Source organism: Anopheles maculipalpis, chromosome 2RL (genome assembly GCF_943734695.1).
Source record: "Anopheles maculipalpis chromosome 2RL, idAnoMacuDA_375_x, whole genome shotgun sequence".
Classification (NCBI taxonomy): Eukaryota; Metazoa; Arthropoda; class Insecta; order Diptera; family Culicidae; genus Anopheles; species Anopheles maculipalpis.
The window spans coordinates 15,354,053-15,376,643 of record NC_064871.1 but is presented as its reverse complement, the minus strand read 5'-3'; the positions used below and the strand labels follow the sequence as shown (position 1 = coordinate 15,376,643).

At 44.3% G+C, this 22,591-nt stretch overlaps 2 protein-coding genes across 2 annotated transcripts; one reads left to right on the top strand and one right to left on the bottom strand.

Annotated features, from left to right (window-relative positions):
* The first annotated feature begins 520 nt into the window (after positions 1–520).
* Positions 521–19,885, top strand: LOC126560127 (uncharacterized). Its single transcript, XM_050216289.1, has 12 exons — positions 521–758; positions 7,670–7,788; positions 8,150–8,280; positions 8,344–9,213; positions 9,572–9,651; positions 10,414–10,456; positions 16,716–17,034; positions 17,116–17,322; positions 17,958–18,246; positions 18,325–18,674; positions 19,243–19,528; positions 19,593–19,885. Exons 3-12 carry the CDS (start codon positions 8,222–8,224, stop codon positions 19,883–19,885), a joined length of 2,796 nt encoding a protein of 931 aa, XP_050072246.1. The 5' UTR covers positions 521–758; positions 7,670–7,788; positions 8,150–8,221.
* A 1,258-nt stretch (positions 19,886–21,143) lies between these two features.
* LOC126559347 (eukaryotic translation initiation factor 1A, X-chromosomal) lies at positions 21,144–22,212 on the bottom strand. Its single transcript, XM_050215494.1, has 3 exons — positions 22,102–22,212; positions 21,740–21,989; positions 21,144–21,413 (listed from the first exon to the last, which is right to left on the bottom strand). Exons 2-3 carry the CDS (start codon positions 21,941–21,943, stop codon positions 21,171–21,173), a joined length of 447 nt encoding a protein of 148 aa, XP_050071451.1. The 5' UTR covers positions 21,944–21,989; positions 22,102–22,212; the 3' UTR covers positions 21,144–21,170.
* Between the last annotated feature and the right edge of the window lie 379 nt (positions 22,213–22,591).

Genomic DNA, 22,591 nt, shown 5'->3' with positions numbered 1-22,591 from the left:
TACCGTCTTGTATTGATGCTGTGTGATTAGAGAGGGGTCTGCCTATCACCACGATTCAGTGCAATCGACTAGCGTAAGCAGCAAACAGCAGCGTGCTCGGGTGATTGGTTTTGCGTGGAAAAAGAATTGTATCAACACCAACAATTCTCTTTTAGTGTAGTGCGGGTAACTATTCGATGGTGCCATCCGTCGGATAACAAAGAACAGCATCGGTCAAATGACCTCCGAAGGAACGCTTGTGGATCTGGACTTCGGAGACACAAGCAGTAGTAGTCACAACCTCACTGGTATCACCGTCGTCACATCAAACGGTCTCACAGCTCCAATTCTTGTGGCCGGAAACGGTTCGCTAAGGTCAACGGAAACCACCCCACACACGACGCCACTGGAAAAGGTGAATCAGCTAACACCTGTGTCCGGTACGCACGAACCACAACAACAACAACCGCCTAATTCGCATCCAGCATCAAACAACGGTGAACGGGACGTGAAAGATGCGATCGTGAGTGACCTGTTACCGTTGTTTGGCGCCGCGGCAGACAGCAGTAAGCAGAGCGTGAACAGCCAAAGTTCGTCCCGGCTGTCTGCTTCTTCAGCCTCGACCGTGGCCACCACCGTAGTGGACGCCGGGGACGGTACGCCGTTGGTGCTGCCGGACGTTAGCTTCGAAGGCATCACGCTGGATTCCGGTATCGATCGCGAATCGCAACCCCTGCTGGGGTCGCGCGATCATGAGATTACATACAACCAATTTCCCGGTAAGTGACCACACTCACTCACTCACTAGCGTATTTGTCGATGAGTCACCGGTGCTTCTCTCTGTTGGGCGAAGCATGATGAAAGATTTACCGCAAAATGTGACACAGCCACAGCGTTAAGAAAACAACCAAGTGAAGGCATAATCCTAAGGTAACATTTTGTACATGTATCGCAACCCTGAGCTATGTAACATTGGCTCCTAGGGGTTAAAACGAAAATTAATTACGCTCATCTTGTTGAGGCAAACCGCCAGCTTGAGGGATGCTGCTGCTGGTTGTGTGTTGCTTCTGGTGCTGTAGATTAACGCACACAGTAGCTGCCAACCATTTCATACCACTGCTTGAAACGCTGCCATACGAGCGATCGAGCGTTTGTGCATTCGTCATGCAATGACGATGAGCGTCATACGTAGGAAAACCTACAACTGCTCCCGTTCCATGTCATGGCATGATACCAACATCGTTGTGGTTGTTGGGTAACAAAACCATCATCCCCTACGGCAGAGATTTTCTGCCAATCAGTGATCAGTGTCCAGGGGCTTATCGCTTGTCTCACTATGCTCTACGTCTGATGCTGTGTTGAATGGTGGGTACGTTTTAGTGATGGAAATGTTCCATTTTCCCAACAATATCGTGGATCAGGATCAACCTTCCTTCCTTAGAGAGGACCACAAATGCCACAAAATATTATTGTTCACCTAATTTCTTACTCTTGGCAAAACGACCTTCTGATCACGCCGGTCATCGAATGCTGGACTTGCTAATACCACGGAGTTGGATAGTCAGCCCTCACTACGGGAGAAATATAACATAATATAATGGATTTTTTTTTATTTCGGAAAGGGTCGGCCTGGCCGGATTGCTAATTGTATTGCTAATCGTATAATAAAACTTTAAATTGGAAAAAAGAACGAGCCTAATAAATCGGAAACGTTTGTTATCATCACTAGTACGATTCATTGCTCAATTATTCGTTAAAAGTTTGGTTTTGTAACCTTTGTCCACGAGAATCGACGTTCGGAACCGTCTAACTTCCAACCGGCGAGACACATGGTTCGTTCTCTTCCGGTATGTCAGTCTTATCATGCTTAGTGCGACCAAGTAGGCCACAAATTGTTCTACTTTTTTGGTTTGATTTTATATTACATTAATCTCATTTTCGGTAATCAAAACTCGCTCACTGTGCCTTAGCGTTCGAGCGTTCAGCCAGCTACGTCATTTGATCTTAAACTCCAAACATTAATCATGCTGCTTATCAACTTAATGATGATGTTTCATACTTTCCCAAACGCGAAGATGAGTCTGAGCCTTTATTCGTTGTGGAATTTACGCGGTAGTGAAACATTTTATTCCTTTTCTGTGCCAATTTTACGATTGCGTTCAATAATGCCAATGATGTTCGTTATCTAATGAACACAAAACAAAAACTTATGCGACTAAAGGTCCCCATTATATTACTGTGCCTTTACTCAACAACCTACCTACCTACCTCACTGGCTCTCCATGGTGTGCACGCTTAACCTTGGCAGTGAAGCACGAAGTGTATTATTTTTGTTCGTTATTTCGCTACCTCCTCGAACGGAACGATCCTTCGATTGGAAACGATGGTGCAAACGTTACTCATTGGGTTACCTCTTCTACGCTCGAACAGCCAAAAGAAGCTATAAAATATGGCCTTTTACTTAGTCCATCATGCTTCCCCCGTCGCCTCCAAATCAATCAGTACTTCGATGTCCACTAGCAATCTGCTCGCGCTTGCCTTGCCGCCTATACGAGAATAGAAACATTTGATTTATATATCGGACTGATTGGAAAATCTGTTAGACTTACAAAAAAGCCGGAGAAGTATGAATATTGAGATTACTCGCGCAGCGTTTCTGCATTCCGGAATATGCTTTTTCTTTGGTAAAAGGACAACATTATACCCAAATCAATTGCTAGCTAATAATAGTTATCCCTATTGGAAGTCCAAAGGAACGGTCGTCCCGTGTTGTTTTGGTTTGGACAACAAATGTACAACGAACGGCCGGAGTGTTCTTGCTTGCCCCGTAAAGCTTCTTTGTGTACGCACTGCTCGCGTCGGCAAAAGCTCCGAGTGAGAACTTTTGAGAGCTTTTCCTAAAAACCGCGAGTACACTACATGTTGATGAGTCGAATCCTTGATCCTTGGTGGACTCGTTGTATGCCGACAGCAATGATGACGACACACACGCACAGAATACGTATACGTTTAAATATCATCCACGACAGTAGTGAGAAGCTTTCCATGTCGCTTCATTCACGTTTGACAACCGGGACGGCCGGGAGTAGGTTCGTTTAGACGTCACCGTCAAGCTTTTCCGAGTTTTTCCCCCTTTACTCTGTAAGTTTTTCCTGCCAAGAGACGCATACGTACAAACGTACAACGTGGTACGCGCGTCTTACGTCGTGTCTCGGCTTGCGGGTGTTTTGGTGTGTGAAATGTGGCCTCACGTTTGGTGGGTGGGTGTGTGGTCGTCGTTTTAAGCTCGACTGATTTTCCTTCACCGGTCGGCCACGGTTGCGAGCTTTCGGGCACGAGACGCACCGAGTCGTGGCGCCATTCGCCAGTTGAAGTTTTCACTTTCGAGCGTGTGTACAGCGCTGCACCACGGTCGGTCGGTCCGGTTGCCCCGGGAAGATTTTCTTGTGCTTACTAAACTAGTCCCACTAGGGCAAGCAGTTTTGGTATTGTAACCATGGTGTTTTAGTCGAATCGTGTTGCTAAGACAAAGTCCCTCGTTGAGAGAGAGGATATACGGTTCTTGTGCTTCGTAGTGTTGCATTTCGTTTAGTGTATGCACAAACCCATTAGCAGCAGCAGGCCATGACGACAGCACGCGTCGAGCGGCAAATGAAAATCTGTGTGCAGTTCGGAAAAAGCAAATCACACTCAAGTTACAGAGCATTTTACGTCTTGCTGTGTTAAAGCGCTCGAGTGTGTACGTTCGGTCTGTGTCTAGGTTATGGCCATTTGGTTAGCAGTGTTTTCACATCTGGTGCACCTTCAAGTGCGATATTTGTCAACGTGCTAGTGCTACTACGTCTTATTTATCTTGGAAATTGATGACGTGATCATCCACAGTCTGTTGTCAGGACGGGAATCACCAAACCCCGAAGAGCATTCCCCGTACCCACAGTTTCAGTACGTTTACGTGGGTAGAGCGCTACCTGCCACCAGAGGATTATTATGCCGTCGTGTGTAGGAAGCGAAGGACGCACGTGTAGGAGTGAAGCACATCCCGTAATTAAGTTATTCCAACGCAACACTACCACACAGCAGAACCAGCATCGGGTGGTGACATTTTAAAGTCCGTGCGCCCCCTTTGCCACCATTATCAAACCACTACTGCTCTCCATGCGGTGGCGATGCTGGTGGAAAACTCCAACATTTTCATCCTGGACGATAGTAACATCGTCGCACCGCTGAACGCTGGCGACCTACTGCTGCCCGACGATGAACCAGCCCGAGGTCACATTACACCCTCCACATCGTTGGCGGAAGGATCATCCCTGTCGGTGATCAATCCCACGTACTTGTTGGGAACGGACCTATCAACCGGGACCGGAACCGCTGTCGTTTCCCCCACGACGTTGAACCGGCTGGATGACGGACCCGGACCTGGCCGACCGTGTAACATTATCGCACCGCCCGCTGGCCACCACGATGGTGTGTACGATGTGTTGCGGAAGGAAAGCAGTCGCACGGCCGGGAAACAGTTCGACACGGGACGCACGTTTCACTTCAATACCGCCATCGTTAGTTTGGCCGGAGAAGTGTCCGGCGTGGGCGGCATACACGATGGTGCAACGCGGGTCGAATGCATTAACGGCGAATTCCTTATCAATGACGACGATTACTATCCGTACAACGATATTGCAGGTAACCGGATGTTTTGCTAAAGAAAAGCAAGAAAAATTGAAGCATCTTCAATCAGATGGTCAGTCCAACTTACTGGTCAAGGTTTAACATACCTTCAGGGATTACTATCTCTCACTGTCTATCGGTTTTGTTCGCCCTTTCTCGCATCGCACATATGTGCGCAAACTTTTGTTTGGCCTCAGTCACGTGGTGCTAGTGGCACGTGAAATTCTATCGAGGGTTGTGAGATTTTGTCCAGCTGTGTTTGTGTTTTTTTTTCCATGTTTTAATTTCCATACTATGTGGGGAAAAAGGAGACACCAAGATCGGACCACAGAGAGCCCCGCAAGAGAGGTAAAGGAAGTGATAATGGTGAAGAAAAGAATTGTATCCGCATATTTCCTTTTTGTGGTTACGAAGTTTTGTTGTGGACCAGTTGGCAGGACGTTTCTAGAACAAGAGACCTCCCTGTGAAGGTCCATTGAGGACCGTATACACCGGAAAAAGGGTGGACGGTTTGCATTCGCACCTACGTGGGGCAGATAGCTGGTGGCGCGTTGACCCATACACAAACCGATAGAGCAAACGGAAGGATATCGATCTTGATTATGGTAATGCAGATGGATTTTGTCCTCAAGTACTAGTCTTTTAAGAGTATGAAGTGACTGCAAATGCAAATGCTTACGAGGCAACTTTATAAGAGCATTTAGCTTATTGGAAAGTATCTTGTGTGTTGGCTGATCTTTGTTTTTATGTTTCTTTACTTTTCTACAAACTAAACTGTTCCACCCACCGTACTATATCGATTTATCTTCGTTTCGTTCCATATTACCGTGCCATACTCTAGGCTATCTTATTCTTAGTCGCACCGTTTCAGTTGGCTTTATAAGGTAGTCCGTTTGCTTGTGAGTGTGTCATAAAACATGACCTTGTGAATGGATTTAGTGGGTCCGTACCCACTGACCACCGTCATTTCCGTACTTTCCAAAAATAATTCGTACAAAGAAATTAGATTGTCGTCCCCAAAATAAACGCTTCGAGTGGCCAATGCACAATGTGGCTTTTATAGTTGCTCTCAGTACTTTTGTTGCAACAATTCCCCTTACGCTACGGATGCACTTCCAACCATTATTATTAATCCGAATACAACATCGTCATCACACGGCTACTGGCCACTATTAGCCAACCACACTGCTGTAGTGGTTTTTCCCTACGATACGACCAAAAAGCATCTTAACCACATTTGCTCGGCTCACTGATTGGACCTTCGTCGTGCGGCTAGAAGTTGCATTGATCAGGGGTCGGCATACTTTTCATAAAAAAACGGCCAGACAGTAAAATTAAATAATAATAGATGCTACAGTTTTAGAATTTTTTTTCCATAATTTTAATTCATTCTCTATGCATAATCCTTAATAATATGTATTATATATGTATGTCTGTCCTGAAATTATGCAGTCATTAGACGAGGTTTTGTTTGCGTACTTCCAGCAATTAAAATGGAACGGTGTTGCAGGCGATAACGGTGGTTCAAAGCTCATCCAGACCGTTCCCCCGTAGTATCGGGAAGAGTCTAGCAAGCCATTCAATGGCCGGCGTGAACTTAGAGGTCGTTAAGCCAAGAAGAAGATTTCTTAAAATTATCTTAGTTTCTAAGACTAGTTTTTTTTTGCTGTCGTGATCTGAGTCGCGGACCACGGAATACTTTTACATTCACTTTGCTACTTCAAAATTAACTTTTTATGTGTATGAAATGCTATATCAGTATGATCGGCTTCAATTTCGCGCAAATTGAAATTGTTGATGGTTTAACGCTACTACTTCAACTAACAACATTCGATTTCAGCACAATGATCCTGCCATTATATAGCCGACTTGACCTTAGAAGGTCATGAAGCCAAGAAGAAGAAGAAGAAGATTCTGCTGATAAATTTGTAATGTATAGCTAAAGCATTTACGCAATTCAATTCCTTGCAACTGCGAAATATATACGTCGAAGGACACAAACAGATATGATGTAGTTTTTCCCGAGTTCAACAAACATCTTCCCGCGGTCCAAACTTTGCCGACCCCTGGTATAGATCAAAGCATAACCAGCGTCCAACAGTCAAACGTTCCGCCACACGAACGTGGGAAATCTTTAATCGGCTTTTATAGGAATATCCTTGGTGTGCTGCTAACCTGCGCCATGCCTTTGGTCGATTTCTTTTCGGTAAATAACCACAAGAAACAAACCCCATCCCTCCATTGGTTTGCGAAAAGCGCTACTAATTAAAACTAACAACCCAGTTTCCGTTAGCAGGTCGTCTAACGTCGTGTATTGTAGTGTGTGGTCCGAAATTGAAACGAACCGAATCGAAATGGTGTATTTCTCTTTTCGCGATAACCTCATTTGTGGTGCACTGCCTTCTTAGAACAACTGTGCACAACGTTGCGTGTGTAACACGGTAAGAAGGGAACACGTTGTATTTACGAACGCGACTGCAACGTACCCCACGTCACTGGTGTACGCCAACTAACGTTGACCGATAAGAGCCTGGGGTGCACTTTTCATTTGGCGTTCTCAATACAAAAAATGGCTAGAATGTTGGTGGATGAAGCTGGTGGTGCTTGAAGAAGAATAGTAGGGATTTTTAATGTAAAATTGTTATTTATAGTATATATAACCGTGTCAAAGGAAGTGATAAGAATTGTATATATTTAAGAAAAACGTGGTTGAAATACAACTGCGATCCGTTATTTGAGGGGACAGACTTTTCACACGGCAGGACCAGGATTGCCATCCCGTTACGATCGTCTCGAAAATTCAACAACGAGGTATCAATAAATTTACTAAGCCCCTTCGATGGTGACCTGTGTGACCTAATTGAATCATTAGACCAAGAAGAAGAATTATGTTATTTTAATCTTGAATTGCCTTTAAATAAAGCTTGAATATATCATAGAAAAATCTATCACAATCATTTCTCAACAAGTTTCTCAATAACACTTATAATAGCTAATCCCAACCGTCATCTTTATTCTTTTCCAGATGATCCTCACTTCAGTGACTTAGTATACTCTGCCGAGATAGCGATCGATGCTGGCATCTATCCGGAACGTATCTACCAAGGAAGCAGTGGGTCCTACTTTGTCAAGAATCCCGCCAAAGTAAGTATACGCTTTTTTCCGTCTGTAAACTTTCAAACTCGATAACAACCATCAATTCGCAACTGCTCATTCATCAACGGGACGTTCGTCGGAAAATGTATTGACGCTAAGCGTCCTGCAACGAAGAGCAGATAGTATAAGTCTCACCGTAAACGGTTCCAATTCAAATCAAGCTCTTTTTCGTGATGGTTTGAATACATGGGGAATTTCTATATCATGAAGCGTTTTATATGAAATTTTGGTATGAATCGTACATGTCGCCATTAAAAAAATACTTCTACCACAAAGTTTTCTAAAACAGCAAAAAAGTTCAAAGCAAATGAGTAAAATATTGTTTGCCTTTTGCTTGATTTCATTTCAGAAAGTGATCGCCGTTTTTAAACCAAAAGATGAAGAACCGTACGGAAGGCTAAATCCCAAGTGGACCAAATGGATGCACAAACTGTGCTGTCCGTGCTGTTTTGGACGCGCCTGTCTGATACCGAACCAAGGGTAACACGTAAACCGTTGTACGCACAGGAACTCCATTTTTTAACGATGCTTTCTCGTCTTTAGGTATCTCTCGGAAGCCGGAGCTAGTCTAGTGGACCAAAAATTAAATCTAAACATCGTACCGAAGACGCGCGTCGTGCGGCTTGTCTCGGAAACGTTCAACTACCCGCGCATCGATCGCCAAAAGGCACGCATCAAGAAAACGATCAAGGAGCGCATACCGGCGGCCCGCTTCAATCGCATGTCGCTCCCACCGAAGACCGGCTCCTTTCAGCTGTTCGTCGACGGGTACAAGGATGCTGACTACTGGTTGCGCCGGTTCGAGCAAGAGCCGCTCCCAACGAGGCTAGGGCAAAAGTTTCAACTCCAGTTCGAACGGCTGGTCGTGCTGGATTACATCATTCGCAACACCGATCGGGGCAACGATAATTGGTTGATCAAGTACGATCAGCCATCGATCATACCAACCAGCCCCGCGGCAACGAGTCCGAACGGGGTAGCGAATGGCATGAATGGAGGATATATCCCTCGCAGCAGCAGCCGGCTAGAGATGATGGAACACACGGACTGGAATCTTGTGCAGCTGCCCGAAATAAGGATTGCGGCAATCGATAATGGGCTCGCATTTCCCTTCAAGCATCCGGATTCGTGGCGTGCCTATCCATACCATTGGGCGTGGTTACCACAAGCGAAGCAACCGTTTAGCCAGGATATCAAGGATCTGGTCTTGCCCTCGCTGTCCGATCCGAACTTTTGCGAAGAGCTGTGCAACGAGCTGTACGAACTGTTCAAGCAAGACAAGGGCTTCGATCGAGGCTTGTTCGAGCGGCAGATGTCTGTGATGCGCGGTCAGATGCTCAATCTGACCCAAGCTTTAAAGGACGGCAAGAGCCCGGTACAGCTGGTCCAGATGCCGGCCGTCATCGTCGAGAGGTTGGTCCGGTTTTCACGCACCGCTTCGGACGCGGACACGATGTGCTTCTAGAGTCACAGACGCTGTAGATAATTCCAGACGCCTGGTTGCTTGATTCTATTTACTAACACTATTCTCTTTTTTTTATTATGTTTTGTTTTTGCATCCAACTTTACCATTATTCAGCTGTATTAATTTAACTGTATTGTATTAACAAGTAAACAGTGTTTCTATTTTAACTACCAATTGCATGTTTTACTTTATTTATTTACTTTTTCTGCTTTATTTTTGCACTTTATTAGTATTTAGCCTGATATGCTCTCGAGCAACTGTCATTAACTAACCCGATTCTTCTCTCTTTTCGTCCTATATTTTCAGATCAAAGGTTAATCCGGGATCGTCGAGATTTTTCTCATTCCAGCAGCGCTTCCAAAACAAGAGCCCATTCTTTTCTTGGTGTTAGAAGGATTCACACGGGGGCCTAGATAAAGGCTTACGGCACATCACTAAAGACCATCCCGCCCGCAAAGAGTCGCAACTGTGCAACGAACAGCAACTGCAGTGTGTCAGTGTTACTTGTGCACTATGTGGGTGACACGGTGAGGCCCTACTACTGTACGTCTATTTCGCGGATTGCGGGACACAAAAGGTAACAGGAAGATCTGCATATTCATATATATCACACGCCGGAGAGGACGAAGAGCCAACGTTCCTTCGTGTGTACTTGTTAGGTGTAAAAGTGCAGTTAGTTAAGTTGAAACACACAACAACAAAAAAAAACTAAAAGGGAATTAGTTTCCCCAACCAACAACAACAAGTGCAACGGGGTACATATTAAACATTTATATATACATATAGGAGTATTTAAATCAGGCTGAAATTAATCACAAACACACACACCCAAACTCATCATAGGCCGTATTTGTGTTCGAAGAGCGTAAACTCATACATGGCAGCATTAGTTCGATCACAGAGGAAGGACACTAATCCCTCCCTCCTTGCTTTTCCGCAAGTGATGTGTTGTCTGTGAGGATTTGCGATTTAAGGGACAGGACCACAGGACATAGAGTACACATTAATTATCTCAGGCTGCGGAAGGAACGGTTGGCCCCAGGCACACACCTGTAGTGAAGTGTGTGATCAGTTTTAATTGAAGTGCGTGTGTGTTTTCTTAATTTTTGTTGCCCCCACCTTTTTTCGCCCTGTTTGGCGTTTTCTAGATCGAGTGAAAAGCAGCCTCAATCTGTTGTGTATAATAGGGAAGTTAGGTTGTTTTTCTTTTTCAAATCAAATTCTGATTTGCGTAACTGTAAGTAAGCGCTAAAAGTGAACCGAACAACGTAAAATTATCAGTACCAGGTAACTGCATAATCAAGTTATATTCACCCCTCACTAGTCCCCTATATATATAGTACATAAAATGCGAAGTAAACGATTATCGAAACGAAAGTGGCTGGATCGGGCGTAATTTTCAAACAAAGCAGAATAGCGTGCTCGAGTTTCCGGATTCTCTCACAAGGGAGGACGTGTACGCTGTCGGAGGAGAGCCATAGATTCTTCTAGGGTTCAGGATTTTCATGCTCCTCCTGCGTGCATGTTCGACAGTTTACCCAGCATAGAGTCCTAGGAATGTTCAATCAAAACAGCAGCAGTAGCAGCAGCACCACAGCTGCTGTGTGTTTGTGTGCCTGAAAGAGGAGGTAATTCTGAAACTAGATAGAACAAAGGTGCCACAACGTTACTCGGTAAACATCGTGGGAAGGATACACAGGATACACACTAAATCTATACTGTGCAATTATAATAACAAAACGAAAAAGGTAGAACAGGCACCACCAATCGTTATGTTGGTTAAAATGTTTGCTGCAACAATTAATTTGCGAGCCGGAAATGTGGTAATAGGAATACATATTTATATCTCAATTCTTTCTCTGCTATGAATTTTACTTTCCCTCTTTTTCCTCCTCTTTTGTGTCTTTAGCTGTTGGTGAACATTTCTTTTCGTCTATTGCGTCTTTCTAGAATCTGATTTGTAAAATATATATCTTTCAAAGTACTAATTACAGAATGGTATATCGCGTGTTCCTCCCGCTTGAGTATTGAGAACCAGTGTCACATTACAGTGAAATACCGTAAATTGTAACAGGGGTTTGTCTTAGCAAATCTATTCTATATCCTAAAATGTGGATCATTCGACACAAAATAACTAACAATTCTAAACATTATTAACGTTCTTACGGAGCATCTGTTAAAAGGTTGCTATTTGTTTTATTACGCTTAAAAATATTTTTCCGGATTTGGTGTTGAGACTTTCGAGGCATGAACACACCAAACACGCTCAAGCCAAATTCCAATGAGAGGGGATAAGGTTTACTAAGATACAGGAGTAATTCTCCAAATTCTGTACCCAATTGTCTATCGATGTGCTCGACTGCGCTCAACGAGGCGGTTTCGAACTCCAAGCCGCACCAAATAAGATAGCCCACGTCATGGAATCTATCGTCACATCCACACTCTTTTGTCTAGGCCAGAGTTAAACGCTGTAGATGAGCATACAATGAACGCCCGATCTACAGACAGCGCATCGTAACAAGTCCGCAGGGACACTTGAGATCGATCAAGCGTCCTCCCACATGATCCTTCGTTTACGCGTGTTTTAGCTAGTGAATCTGCCTTCTCCGACCCAGCCCAGAAAGTCCTTTAAGGCCGTCCACACGGACAGAGAAGATTGAGATTGAGGTGGGAGGATGGCGTGCAATCATCATCATTCCGGATCCTGCTGCGGCAGGTCAAGACCGCAAAGTAAATGTAGCGCCTGATAAGTAAGTAAGTAAGTCTGCCTTCTCATTGCCTGGAATTCATAAACTGCCGGTGATTAAAAAAAAACTCAGATAACGACCAGAAAAGCCGCCAAGAAACTATGATCGATGATTTGTTCGTGCTTTGTGGCATTCATCCCCGAGTGAAGAAATTGAACATCCGAACTCACTTTGTGACCATCAACCTACAGTGGAAACTCCTGGAGTGGAGGCTTTCTCGACGCAACGAATCGACAACATCGGTTAGGCAGATGTCAAAGGTATGTACAAAACTCTTTATCTTACATTAAATTGTCCTTTTCCTTCCGCAATCGACGATCACTACATTTCCCCAAGGCGTTCAAGAGAGCCTTTTTGTGCCTAAAGACCTAAGTAGTTTTAAGGCTTTAATAAGTAAGTTTTATAACTTAAACTTTCAATAGGACGCACATGAATCTTTTCCCTTATGCTTAAATAATCTTACTTGCCGGCCTAAAATACCAGACAGTGTCTGCAACTAAACATCTCCAATGCACGCGATAAACTAATTAAAAGTAGCGTAAAATGGCACAACAACTTTGCAGATAGCCTAGTCGCCTATCTGGTCCCTTGCGTTTGCGGTTTAACAAACGAAAACGACCTAATTTCCAAACTTTGGGTCTTCGTAAAACGACGATTGTGAGCACAACAGAGTGTTTGTTGTGTATATATGTGTAAGCTATGCTCAACAATTTTTGCTTCGAGCTACATCCAGCACGAGCATCGAACGAGAACGCTACCGAAAGGTGATCCTTCGTCCTGTTGCACGGAAATGAATCTTTAATGTGTGCCGATGGCATTCCCTTGTGCCGTCCCTGGTCACCACCATGAACAGTAAATGTATGTTTGATCGATGCTAGTGGCATATTTGTGCTCGGTACGTGTCTTTGGTTGTACGTGACCCTATTGCTTTTCTCCAACGGCGAAGAACAGCCCTACCCGTGACGCAGCGTGGTTAGTTTGTTTTGGCTTCGGAACCTACCGCAGGACTGCCCCAACTGGGTAAGAAAATTGAATTGATGATGGTCGGTCGAAACTATGGTTGTCGATTGTGTCGTAAGGTGACACGATGGTGTAATTGGAGCAAACTTTGTCTACGTGGCATATATGGTTGCACTTTCGAATTCAGTGTTATTGCATTATTTTAATCTTATCCGCTTTAGAGGGTTGATCTAATACGTTTAAGCCTATGTAGATGTAGGGTCTATTACGAGTGTTCTCCATGCAACGACAGGTTACTCCACCGATATCACGGAAGATTAATGCAATGCACAGCAAACCAACCTGATCGTGCAATATCAGGAGTAGAATTCATTCAGAGTAGAAGCATCCTGACCTATTATCTCCTAATTCTGAGTAGAACTATTGATTTGGTCGTTGATATCGAACCGATTCTCGCCTAGTAAAGCTTGTGGAAACTAAATCGCAAACTGTTCTGTTCAATAGTTCAATTATTTTTAATACACTTTTAAGTTGTGTACACAAAAATGAAAAGATATTTGATCCGCAGAAAACCAGAGAAGGTAATGATTCGGGACGCCACGGGACCACAAGGGCTTATCGATAAGATTGATCAAATTGTCCCGACACTACGATTGGACGATATTCGCTAGGTGAGCCTGTACGTGGCTTCAATGCTATTTGATTCTGACCAGCCTCTTCTTGATTGTAGTCTCTATTATCCCGTTAGAACCCTATGTACGGTTTGTGTTTCAGATTCTTCGTCATGCTTATGTAGGCAATCCGAATCCTTAGTAAACTAATTACTAATGCCAACTGGACGATATCGTGTGCATCAGTTAGCCTAGATGTGGGCCTAATGCTGACATCAATACCGAAACACAGAATGCACCACCCGACGTATTAAACATCCTGTAGGCACCAAGCGGGATAACGGTCGATGGGCACACATTGTTATGCGAAGGGTTCGCGAGCCGCATAACTACAAAGAAGAAGGTTCCTTCCGAGACCATCCGAGGTCCTCACTGTCTGGGAATTAAAACAACAATCTCAACATACTTCCGACACTTCTTTCTCTTCGTCTATCAGCAAACATCTTGCTACTACTTCCTGCCATCAATATGTTCGAACCGATCGTTCGAAACGGAACTTCCTCACATACGTCCCGTGACAGCATTGCTTCACTGTTCGGTTACTGTTCGGCCGCACTGCCAGGTGTGGAAAAACCCGCTTTGGCAATTTTTTTTTTGATACTCTTTGTCCCACATACATACCCAGCCGTTGTACCCACCCCAACACGTCCTGCGTTCACTCGACCGTGAATGCTTCATGGTTCTTGGCGCCGGCCGCCGTGTATACGCCTGTATTCGTTTAACCACCCTCACACACAGGACGATGCTGGTGGGGTCGAATGATTCCCTTACATTTGACCTGCATTCGTACAGTTTTCCACCCTTAACCATTCGTTCGATTTTCGACGAAAGCCTACCCGAACCGGGCTCTGTCTCCGACGACGATGGCGACTGCATGTTTTGTGTGGTCCTCCGTTGAGTGGAGCGGACCATATCGTCGACTTTTATTTCGGCTTTCGGTTGCTTTCAGTTTCGGTTTTTAGCTCGGTCGCTGCGGCGGTGTACCAATGCTGCTGCTTGTTTGGTGGTGATGTGTCCTCCGGGTCCTAAATTTTAATGAAAGTAAGCTGCTTAGGGTAGTTTTTATTGCTTTTTGGGTGGTTAAAATTGTGACCCTTATTAGTGTAAGAAAGTGTATAAAATGTCCCATGTCTAGCGTATGTGTTATGGGTAGAAATGACCCATCAATAAGCGATGGTTGAAGCTCTCAAGTGTTGTGGTCGATGTTCTTTGTCAGTGGCCAATGATTGATAAAGTGTGCCAAAAAAAAACTTGTGTAAAATGTTTTGTGATAGTGCAGCGGTGCTTGTTTCACGCCTGATTCATGGATGAAGACGCATGAAGTCCAATAAAAAAATGGAAAGGAACATTAATCCTAAACAAGACTTCCGAACATAACATCGTGTTCGTTTTGAATGCTTCTTAAAATGTCTTTGTAAAGTATTTTTACTCCTTTTTCAAACCATGTAGGGCATTCATGGAATTTTTACTATTCGATTAAGTGATGAAACGTAGAGTTTTGATTCATATAGTGGAATTGTTGAATCCCTCAGTTGGATGAAAAAAAAGGAAAAGGATATTGGATAAGCTTCTCCTGGATCTTTGCAATCAAATAGTGGAGTGTTACCTTTAGCTAGAGAACATTTGCAATTCGACTGTGGAACTCTCGGCAATCAGTTGTTAATTTTCGTTTGGTTCCCGTAAAACTGTAATTTTTTAAAGAAAATAATGGAAAAAAATGAATATCCCTTAATTAAATGCAAATTTCCACAATGTGTTTACAATATTCCAGTATCTATTTGAAATATTCCCCTAAACGATCTAACAATTCCATTACATGTATCGAAACTCTGGATTCGACGACTCACCAGAAAATCAAAAGCATAGCTAAAGTATCAATTTCAAGGACCAAAAAAGGGAACTACTCCCCTACTTTATTCCTAAACGCTTTATGGTTTGCGGTATGTTTCCTTTAATAAGCAAAAAATGCATTTCATTGGGCATACATTACACATCCATTTGAATTCCCAAGAACCAGGCTAGTGCTTAGATTTACAAGTGAAACTACACACCAATAGGATGATATTGACTTTCAGGCAACTCTACAAGCAAAAATGTCTATAGCTACAAAACACATAAATAAAACACTTTATTATTGCACACAAAAGAAGAAAAAACACCGTTTAAAAGAAACCAAAACCTGCTGATGATGGCACATACTGCTATTCGCTGTCGTCCCACGTGGGCGCTGTTACTGCTTGACCTGGAAAAGGAAAACAAACTACCGAACCCAACCGAACAGAAAAGCAGGTCACAGATGGCAGTGAAAATCCAAACTGCTCCCCTTCCGTTCGCCTTAGCACACCCTTGGGTGTACAGTAGTGTACAGGCGGTAGTAGGCCGTGATTTTTAAACCCTCGCCAAAAAGCTAATGGGATCCATCCGCGAAGGAAAATGCATATTGAAAGTGCCTGGATGGTGATATCACAGCAAGCTACGAATACGTTAAAAAAAGCTCAAGAAGGTTCATTTTTTGTGAACATTCCATTTCGAACGGATTCGAGTTCCAGTTCCGTTTGCCGTTCAAAAGTCGAAACTGCCAAAATTTAGGTTCGAAATTTTCACGTTGTTGTGTTGTGTGCTGCCTGGCTCTTGAGTTTTCCCTGGTGGTAGAACACTCTTCCCCGTCTCAAACCCTGATGGCCGAAACAATCGAACACGTGGCGGCGGATGGGTGAGTGAGAGTTAGAGAATGGTTGTGGCAAGGAGGCATCCGCTTTTGTTTGGTGATTTTCGAAGGCCATGGATGCTCTTGGCCTCGTTAAGTTTAATGAAGAGTGTCGGGGTAGGGTGAAGAGCAACATAAATATAGGTTTTATTGATTTAATATTCCACTTCACTTGATGATCACGCGTCTACTTCCAATTCCAAGGAGGGGTGGGAGGGTAACCAAAGTCTCGTGTCATTTTTGGAATTGATTCCCGTTTCGAAATGTGCCTTGTTTTTTCCGGAGCTGCGTGTGTTATCCTCATCCATGACCTTCCGAACAATCGAGTATCGTGACGCAACGCCTACTTCCTTGTTCTTCTACAGAGTGTGCTCCGTGCAGGCAGAGGATCAGTGTGCTGTAGAAGGTGTTGCCAGTGGCTACTGCAATCAGCCAGTTCTACTAGGGTCCGAGATTCCTTGCTGTTCAACATCGACGATCGAGCCGTGTGCTGAAAATCCGGAAACCGTGTGCATAAATCCGCCGTACGCTGACGAAACCAATTGCTGCCCAGGACCCTGCGAACAACCTGTCACCATCGTAGACGATTGTGGTGCTGTTTCACCGGCAGATTGTGCTACCGAAATGCCGCAATGTTGTAATTGCGCCTGCGGTAGGCCGGGGTGCGTGCCTATGAAGCGTGTGGTAAGGCCGTACTATCCGTCGAGCTAAGGGTGCGCTTAGCAGATTGTAGATAATAATCAATTCATTTTCTTAACAACACAGCGTTACGTTCAGCCCCCGAAACGGGAGTCCTGCAAACCGATCGTCACGTACAAACCGCCAGAGGTGGAATTTGGTGGCGATTCGACGTACAAAACGTCCTTCAATGCGGATCCTCAGCTGATAGTCAATGCGCGTCCGCTCGCTATTAAACCGCAAAGCCATTTGGTGCCACATCCCGGAAGTTTGGAGAAAACCACTGTTACAGCGGTAAGTATGAATTGTATTTTAAAGACTTCGAAGAGATAGCTCAGTGTTTCCAATCAATAGTTAAGCCCCAAATCACTAGGCTCTCTGTCGAATATCTGTTTGGCCTCGACGTTGGAGTGATCAAACTTCTCAACTTCATAGTTTTTATAATGATTTTGAGCTATTTGAGTCCTTGAAACTGACTCTGTAGTCCGATATTAGAGGCGATATGGTGAGAACTGATTATCCCAAATATGTGGTATCAATAAGTCTAGTAAAACATTCGATGGCTGACATGATCACCTCAGAGGTAGTACGAAGAGAAATCTTTGTGATATCCATACGGAAGGATGGTCAAATCATGCGAATTACAAATTGTATTGCATGGATCAATTTCAGCCATTTATTGTGTGGATCTGCATAGACTGCTAAGACTTTCCGATTGCATTTAGCTATGGACTCTCTCTATATGTTATCTTACATAAATGAAACGGAAACAAATAGCGTTGATTTTACTTCTTTGGCATGTACTTCACCCGACGACTTCTCCAAACATCTTATGCTATCCGTTATGCCGAAGCGGACATGTTAATACAACATTGTAAAATTTTAATGTAAAATGTTCTTCCCACACACATTATTTTCTTTTACCACAGCTCTCCTACCCTGGTTACAACAATGTAGATCGAGCGCAACCGATAGTTCCTACCGGCAATCAGCTGATCCAGCCGGGCCCATTACAAGAGATGACTACCAGCCGGCATGATTATGTGGCCAAAACGACACCAAAGCGTTACAAAATTGTCCCAGCTAGCCATATGCACGTGCACAGTGCCCCGTTCGAAAAGCAAACCATGAACAAGCTGTCCTACAGCTGTCCAAATATGGCCAGCTTTGAGCCGGCACGCTCTTGCAAACCGTTGCGCGAATACGAACGTCCCGAGAGTAAGTGTTCGTGTGATTCCATTGTCTGTTGAACCAGTATCTCGATATTCATTCATCCACTTCCATTTTTCCCCCCAGTTCCAATGCAATCGGAAACAACCACAAAGCTCAGCTATGGTCCTATCTGTCCACCGCCAAAGGAAGACGTCCCATGGGCCCGTCGAGCGTGTTATCAACCTCCGGACGTACCGATGGATAATGAGACGACGTACAAGAAGAGCTTCATGCCCGGATGCGCGAACGAGCGTGTCAAGATGGTGCTGCCGTATAATAATCTTTCCGTATCTGCCGGTTCGGGCTTCGAATCGAAGACAGTATACAAGGAGAGCTATCACAGTGCCACTTGCGGCGAGCGCCCACCAGCGATCAGACCAATCCCCCATCTGCAGGTGCCCAACCAAAAGCTGGAAGACGACACGGTTTACAAGGTATATCCTAGCTATGTTGTGGATCATTCCAACTTTTTCTGACCCAGGCCGGAATGTATTGGACGGCACACTACTGTCCCACCAGTTCGATAGTTAGAGCGTTGTATTATGGTTGAAATTAGTACTACGGATTGTGGCAAAAGTGTAACGCATTATAGACACTTACTATCTAGATTAACCCATCTTAAAGTTGAGTCGTGCACTTTCATGTTAAGTTTAACCTAAAAATGCTTGAGAAGTGAGAGGAGGGCGGGAGGGCAATAGAGCTTCACACATCAGTTCAAGGTAATTGCAGTAAAGTACATCCGTACGCGCCGTAGGAGAATAATAGTTCTTCACGATGCACTCAAAATCCTCTCCAAACAATCACGTTAACGCAATAATGCATATTTTCGTTAATTTTGCTTCCAACTCGAAATGATGTACATAATATCCTTTAAAGACACTAGCCAATGCTGCATGCTACGCGCGGTTTGCTGCTGTGTATTGTATAATATTTAGAAATTTAAAATGCTACCAAAGATACATCAGGCTTACGTATTCCTACTTACGATAACTATTCTTACAGACGTCATTTGCCACCCACTGCCACGCGGAACGTCCGGCGCCTATACTCCCGCGTCCCGCGCCACTAATCGGAGATGGTCCGATGCAGGAAATGACCACACAACGCCATGACTTTGTCTGCAAGGGCCAAGCAAAGCGGGATCCAATAGTGCCCCAAGGTTCGCTTACAATGCCATCCGGCAGGATAGAAAGTGCCACCGTGAACCGATTAACCTACACGGCCAATAAAGAAAACATGGTTCCAACGAAATCGTGCAAACCCATCGTAACCTATAAGCGACCGGAAGGTAAGTATCGGCGAAGGTTGAAGGTATTCACAATCGATTATGTATGTGGTTTCATTTCACACAGAACCGATGGAGAGTGATACGACGCAGAAGCTAAGCTATATGCCTGTCTGTCCACCACCGAAGGAACATTATCCTTGGGCGCAACGGGCTCGCTACCAGCCACCGAACCTGCCGATGGATTCGATGACGGTGCAGAAGTATAGCTACGCTCCACCCGGACAGTACATCGAGGAACCATGCGACAGCTCGATGGCATGCTGCCAGTCGTGCAACCCGGCAGCAGTGAATTGCTGTGCCAATGTGGATACGGCATGCAATGGTGTCAGTTACCCGCGAGCAGCCATTGTGAAGTAGTTCCTCCGTATGTTCCAACCAGCTCTCGTGCGTTCTGTGTGTATTTTGCGGGGTGCCGGAGAGCGTTGAAGCGAAATCCAAATGTATTTATTTTATTTTTTACTTTTTTGTGGATAAGCTAAAACAAAAATCTGGTTTAAAAAACTTATTTGGTGAATTATAAGCTGATCGTTATTTACAAGAAGCATATCACGTACAATCTATTCTTTTGCTAAGTTAGTGGTAGAGTTTCTGCCAAGAATTTACAACAGAAGTCGAGATTTTCTTAACCTTCCTCAGATCTAATTATGAAGCTGGATCAGGTCAGTCCTACGTATGAGGAGACGGTCTAGATGGGTATCAATACTGGTTTAGCATTATGCCTGCTCCAATAGACTGGTTAAGATCGTTTGAGGCGAAGTTAAAAAGGATTCGACGAACTGATTGAGCGAAGCAATCACAAATGAGCAAAATGGTGTTTTGGTCGAAATCGATTCCGGATGGTAACTTCGGCGGAATTGGAACTGGCTCCAGAATTGATTCCGTAACCGGTTCTAGTAATCGGAGCAAGTTCTAAAAAATGGAATCGATTTCACGAATCGTAATGTGTTCTGGAATTAGTTCCGAAGTCGATTCCAGAATTGGTTCCGGAACCAGAAACAATTTCGAAAACGGAATCGAAATCACAACCAGGTCTGAGAACAGAATCGGAACCATCTAATTCCGACTCCGCTTGCCAATAACTAAAAACATTACTTGTAGGAACTTCTGAATTGAAAATTTGTCCATTTTTTGACCGCGATACGTTTGCTGACCTTGAGCTATTAATGCATAATTCATTGCAGCCGTTCACACTGCATACCCAATACCTTTGCATTAACCGATTCGACAAAGGACTTTCTTTGCAAAAATGAACAAAACAGAACAAAGCGGATTTGTGTGTTTTATGTAGGTTGTTTATGTGTGTTATACATATATACGATTTCTTCTCAGTTGGAAATTTGGAAACTGCTTATACAACACGAATAGTTAGTACACTTCCTGCTATCTCTCTAACCACCGGGGCACACACGATTCACCACTTCACCAACTTTTTGATTCACAAAAAAAAACAATATTATACTGAAACGCACAGAAATACACACCCGGTACACACACCATTTCTGCGCCACTCCCACACTACCAACTGTGGCGCAGTTCTGCTTGGTGGCAGTACTGTTTGTTGTTGGACAATTTAGCTGCTGCTGCTGCTGGTACTGCTGGTGTGTAACTAAGATCGGATGTTAGTAGATGCGAGCCGCCCAGATCAGATGGTGTCGATTGCATCGCCTTCCTCCGATGAGCTGTAATCGTCACCGAACTCGATGTCGTCATCCATGTCGTTTTCGACGAACGTCACCGTTTCGTTGATGCGCACCGATTCTGGGAACTCGCCGTACGTCTTCAGATTTCGGGCCTCATCCGGGGTGTATTTAAGGATAACGTCTGCCTTTGAATCCTGGTAGTCTCGCAGGCCGATCAGAATTATGTCTCCCTGGTTGATCCATACCTGCAAGATGCAAACATACACGCATTAAAACCACATACATACACACACATACACACACACACACACACACGAGCGTTTCATTACACCACGCAAGATTTCAGGTGCTTGATGTTGACCTGCATTCAGCACTTGGCAATTGGTAAGACACAATGCGCAAAAACTACTTTCGCCTCCCCACCTCTTTTACTGTCGTCAACAAAGGGAGGGAAACCGTCTCGTTCCCCGCTTTGTACAGGCACGAGACACGGTACATTTCGCGCACCCTAGTTACTACCTTTGTCCGCCCAACAAAAACATTCACACACCACCAACTTCCGGATGCTTACCTTTTTTCGCAGCTTGCCACGGATGTGACAGAGTCGTTTCACGCCGTCGAAGCACATTGCCTCCAGTCTGCCGTTGCCCAACATTTTTGTGACCTGTGCATATTCCTGTTCATCCTCCTTGAAGATTAGTTCGCGCTTCTCGGACTCGTTCTCGTTCTTACCCCTGCGACGGTTTTTACCTCCCTTTCCCTTGTTCTTCGGCATAGCTACCGAGCAATGTGGCTGGTGGTGATCGCTTCACGCAAACGTACTGTTGAAATGGAGAGAAGAAGCGAAGGGAAAAATATTCAATGCATTATACCTTGTGTGCGCGGCAATTGGCAAACAATATGATCCCGTAAAAAGGTCGAAGAATAAGTTACCAGAGTGCTGCCGTCACAGCGTGGATGACCGAAAAGAACGTCGTTGCTTCCTTTGCTCGTTTCGCAAAACTATGCAAGGTGCTGCAACGGAGCAGAATGTGTCATGTGGGGAAGACATTTTTTGTGGTCAGCCATGATGGGTGCAAATGATGGCAGGTGACTGCCACTGTGTGTATTTTTTTAAAACAAAAATCTTCTTACCAAGCTGCTTAAATACGATTTTATTTTTTATACCTTTCCGAACTCAATTGATAAAGTGTTTAAGCTACCCAAATATAATGTAAACTGATTTTGTAAAAAAATATAAAGTTATCGATTTTGGCACGAAATTATTGTTTCCACAATTTATCTACAGCAGACTTTGACAAGAGACATTCCTCATACCTTCCATATATTAACCTTGTGGGATGACAAACCGCACTACTATAAGCACAACAGGACACGAATCGTCAACAAAGTGGTATCGAACAGAACAGATGTGCTGACGGAC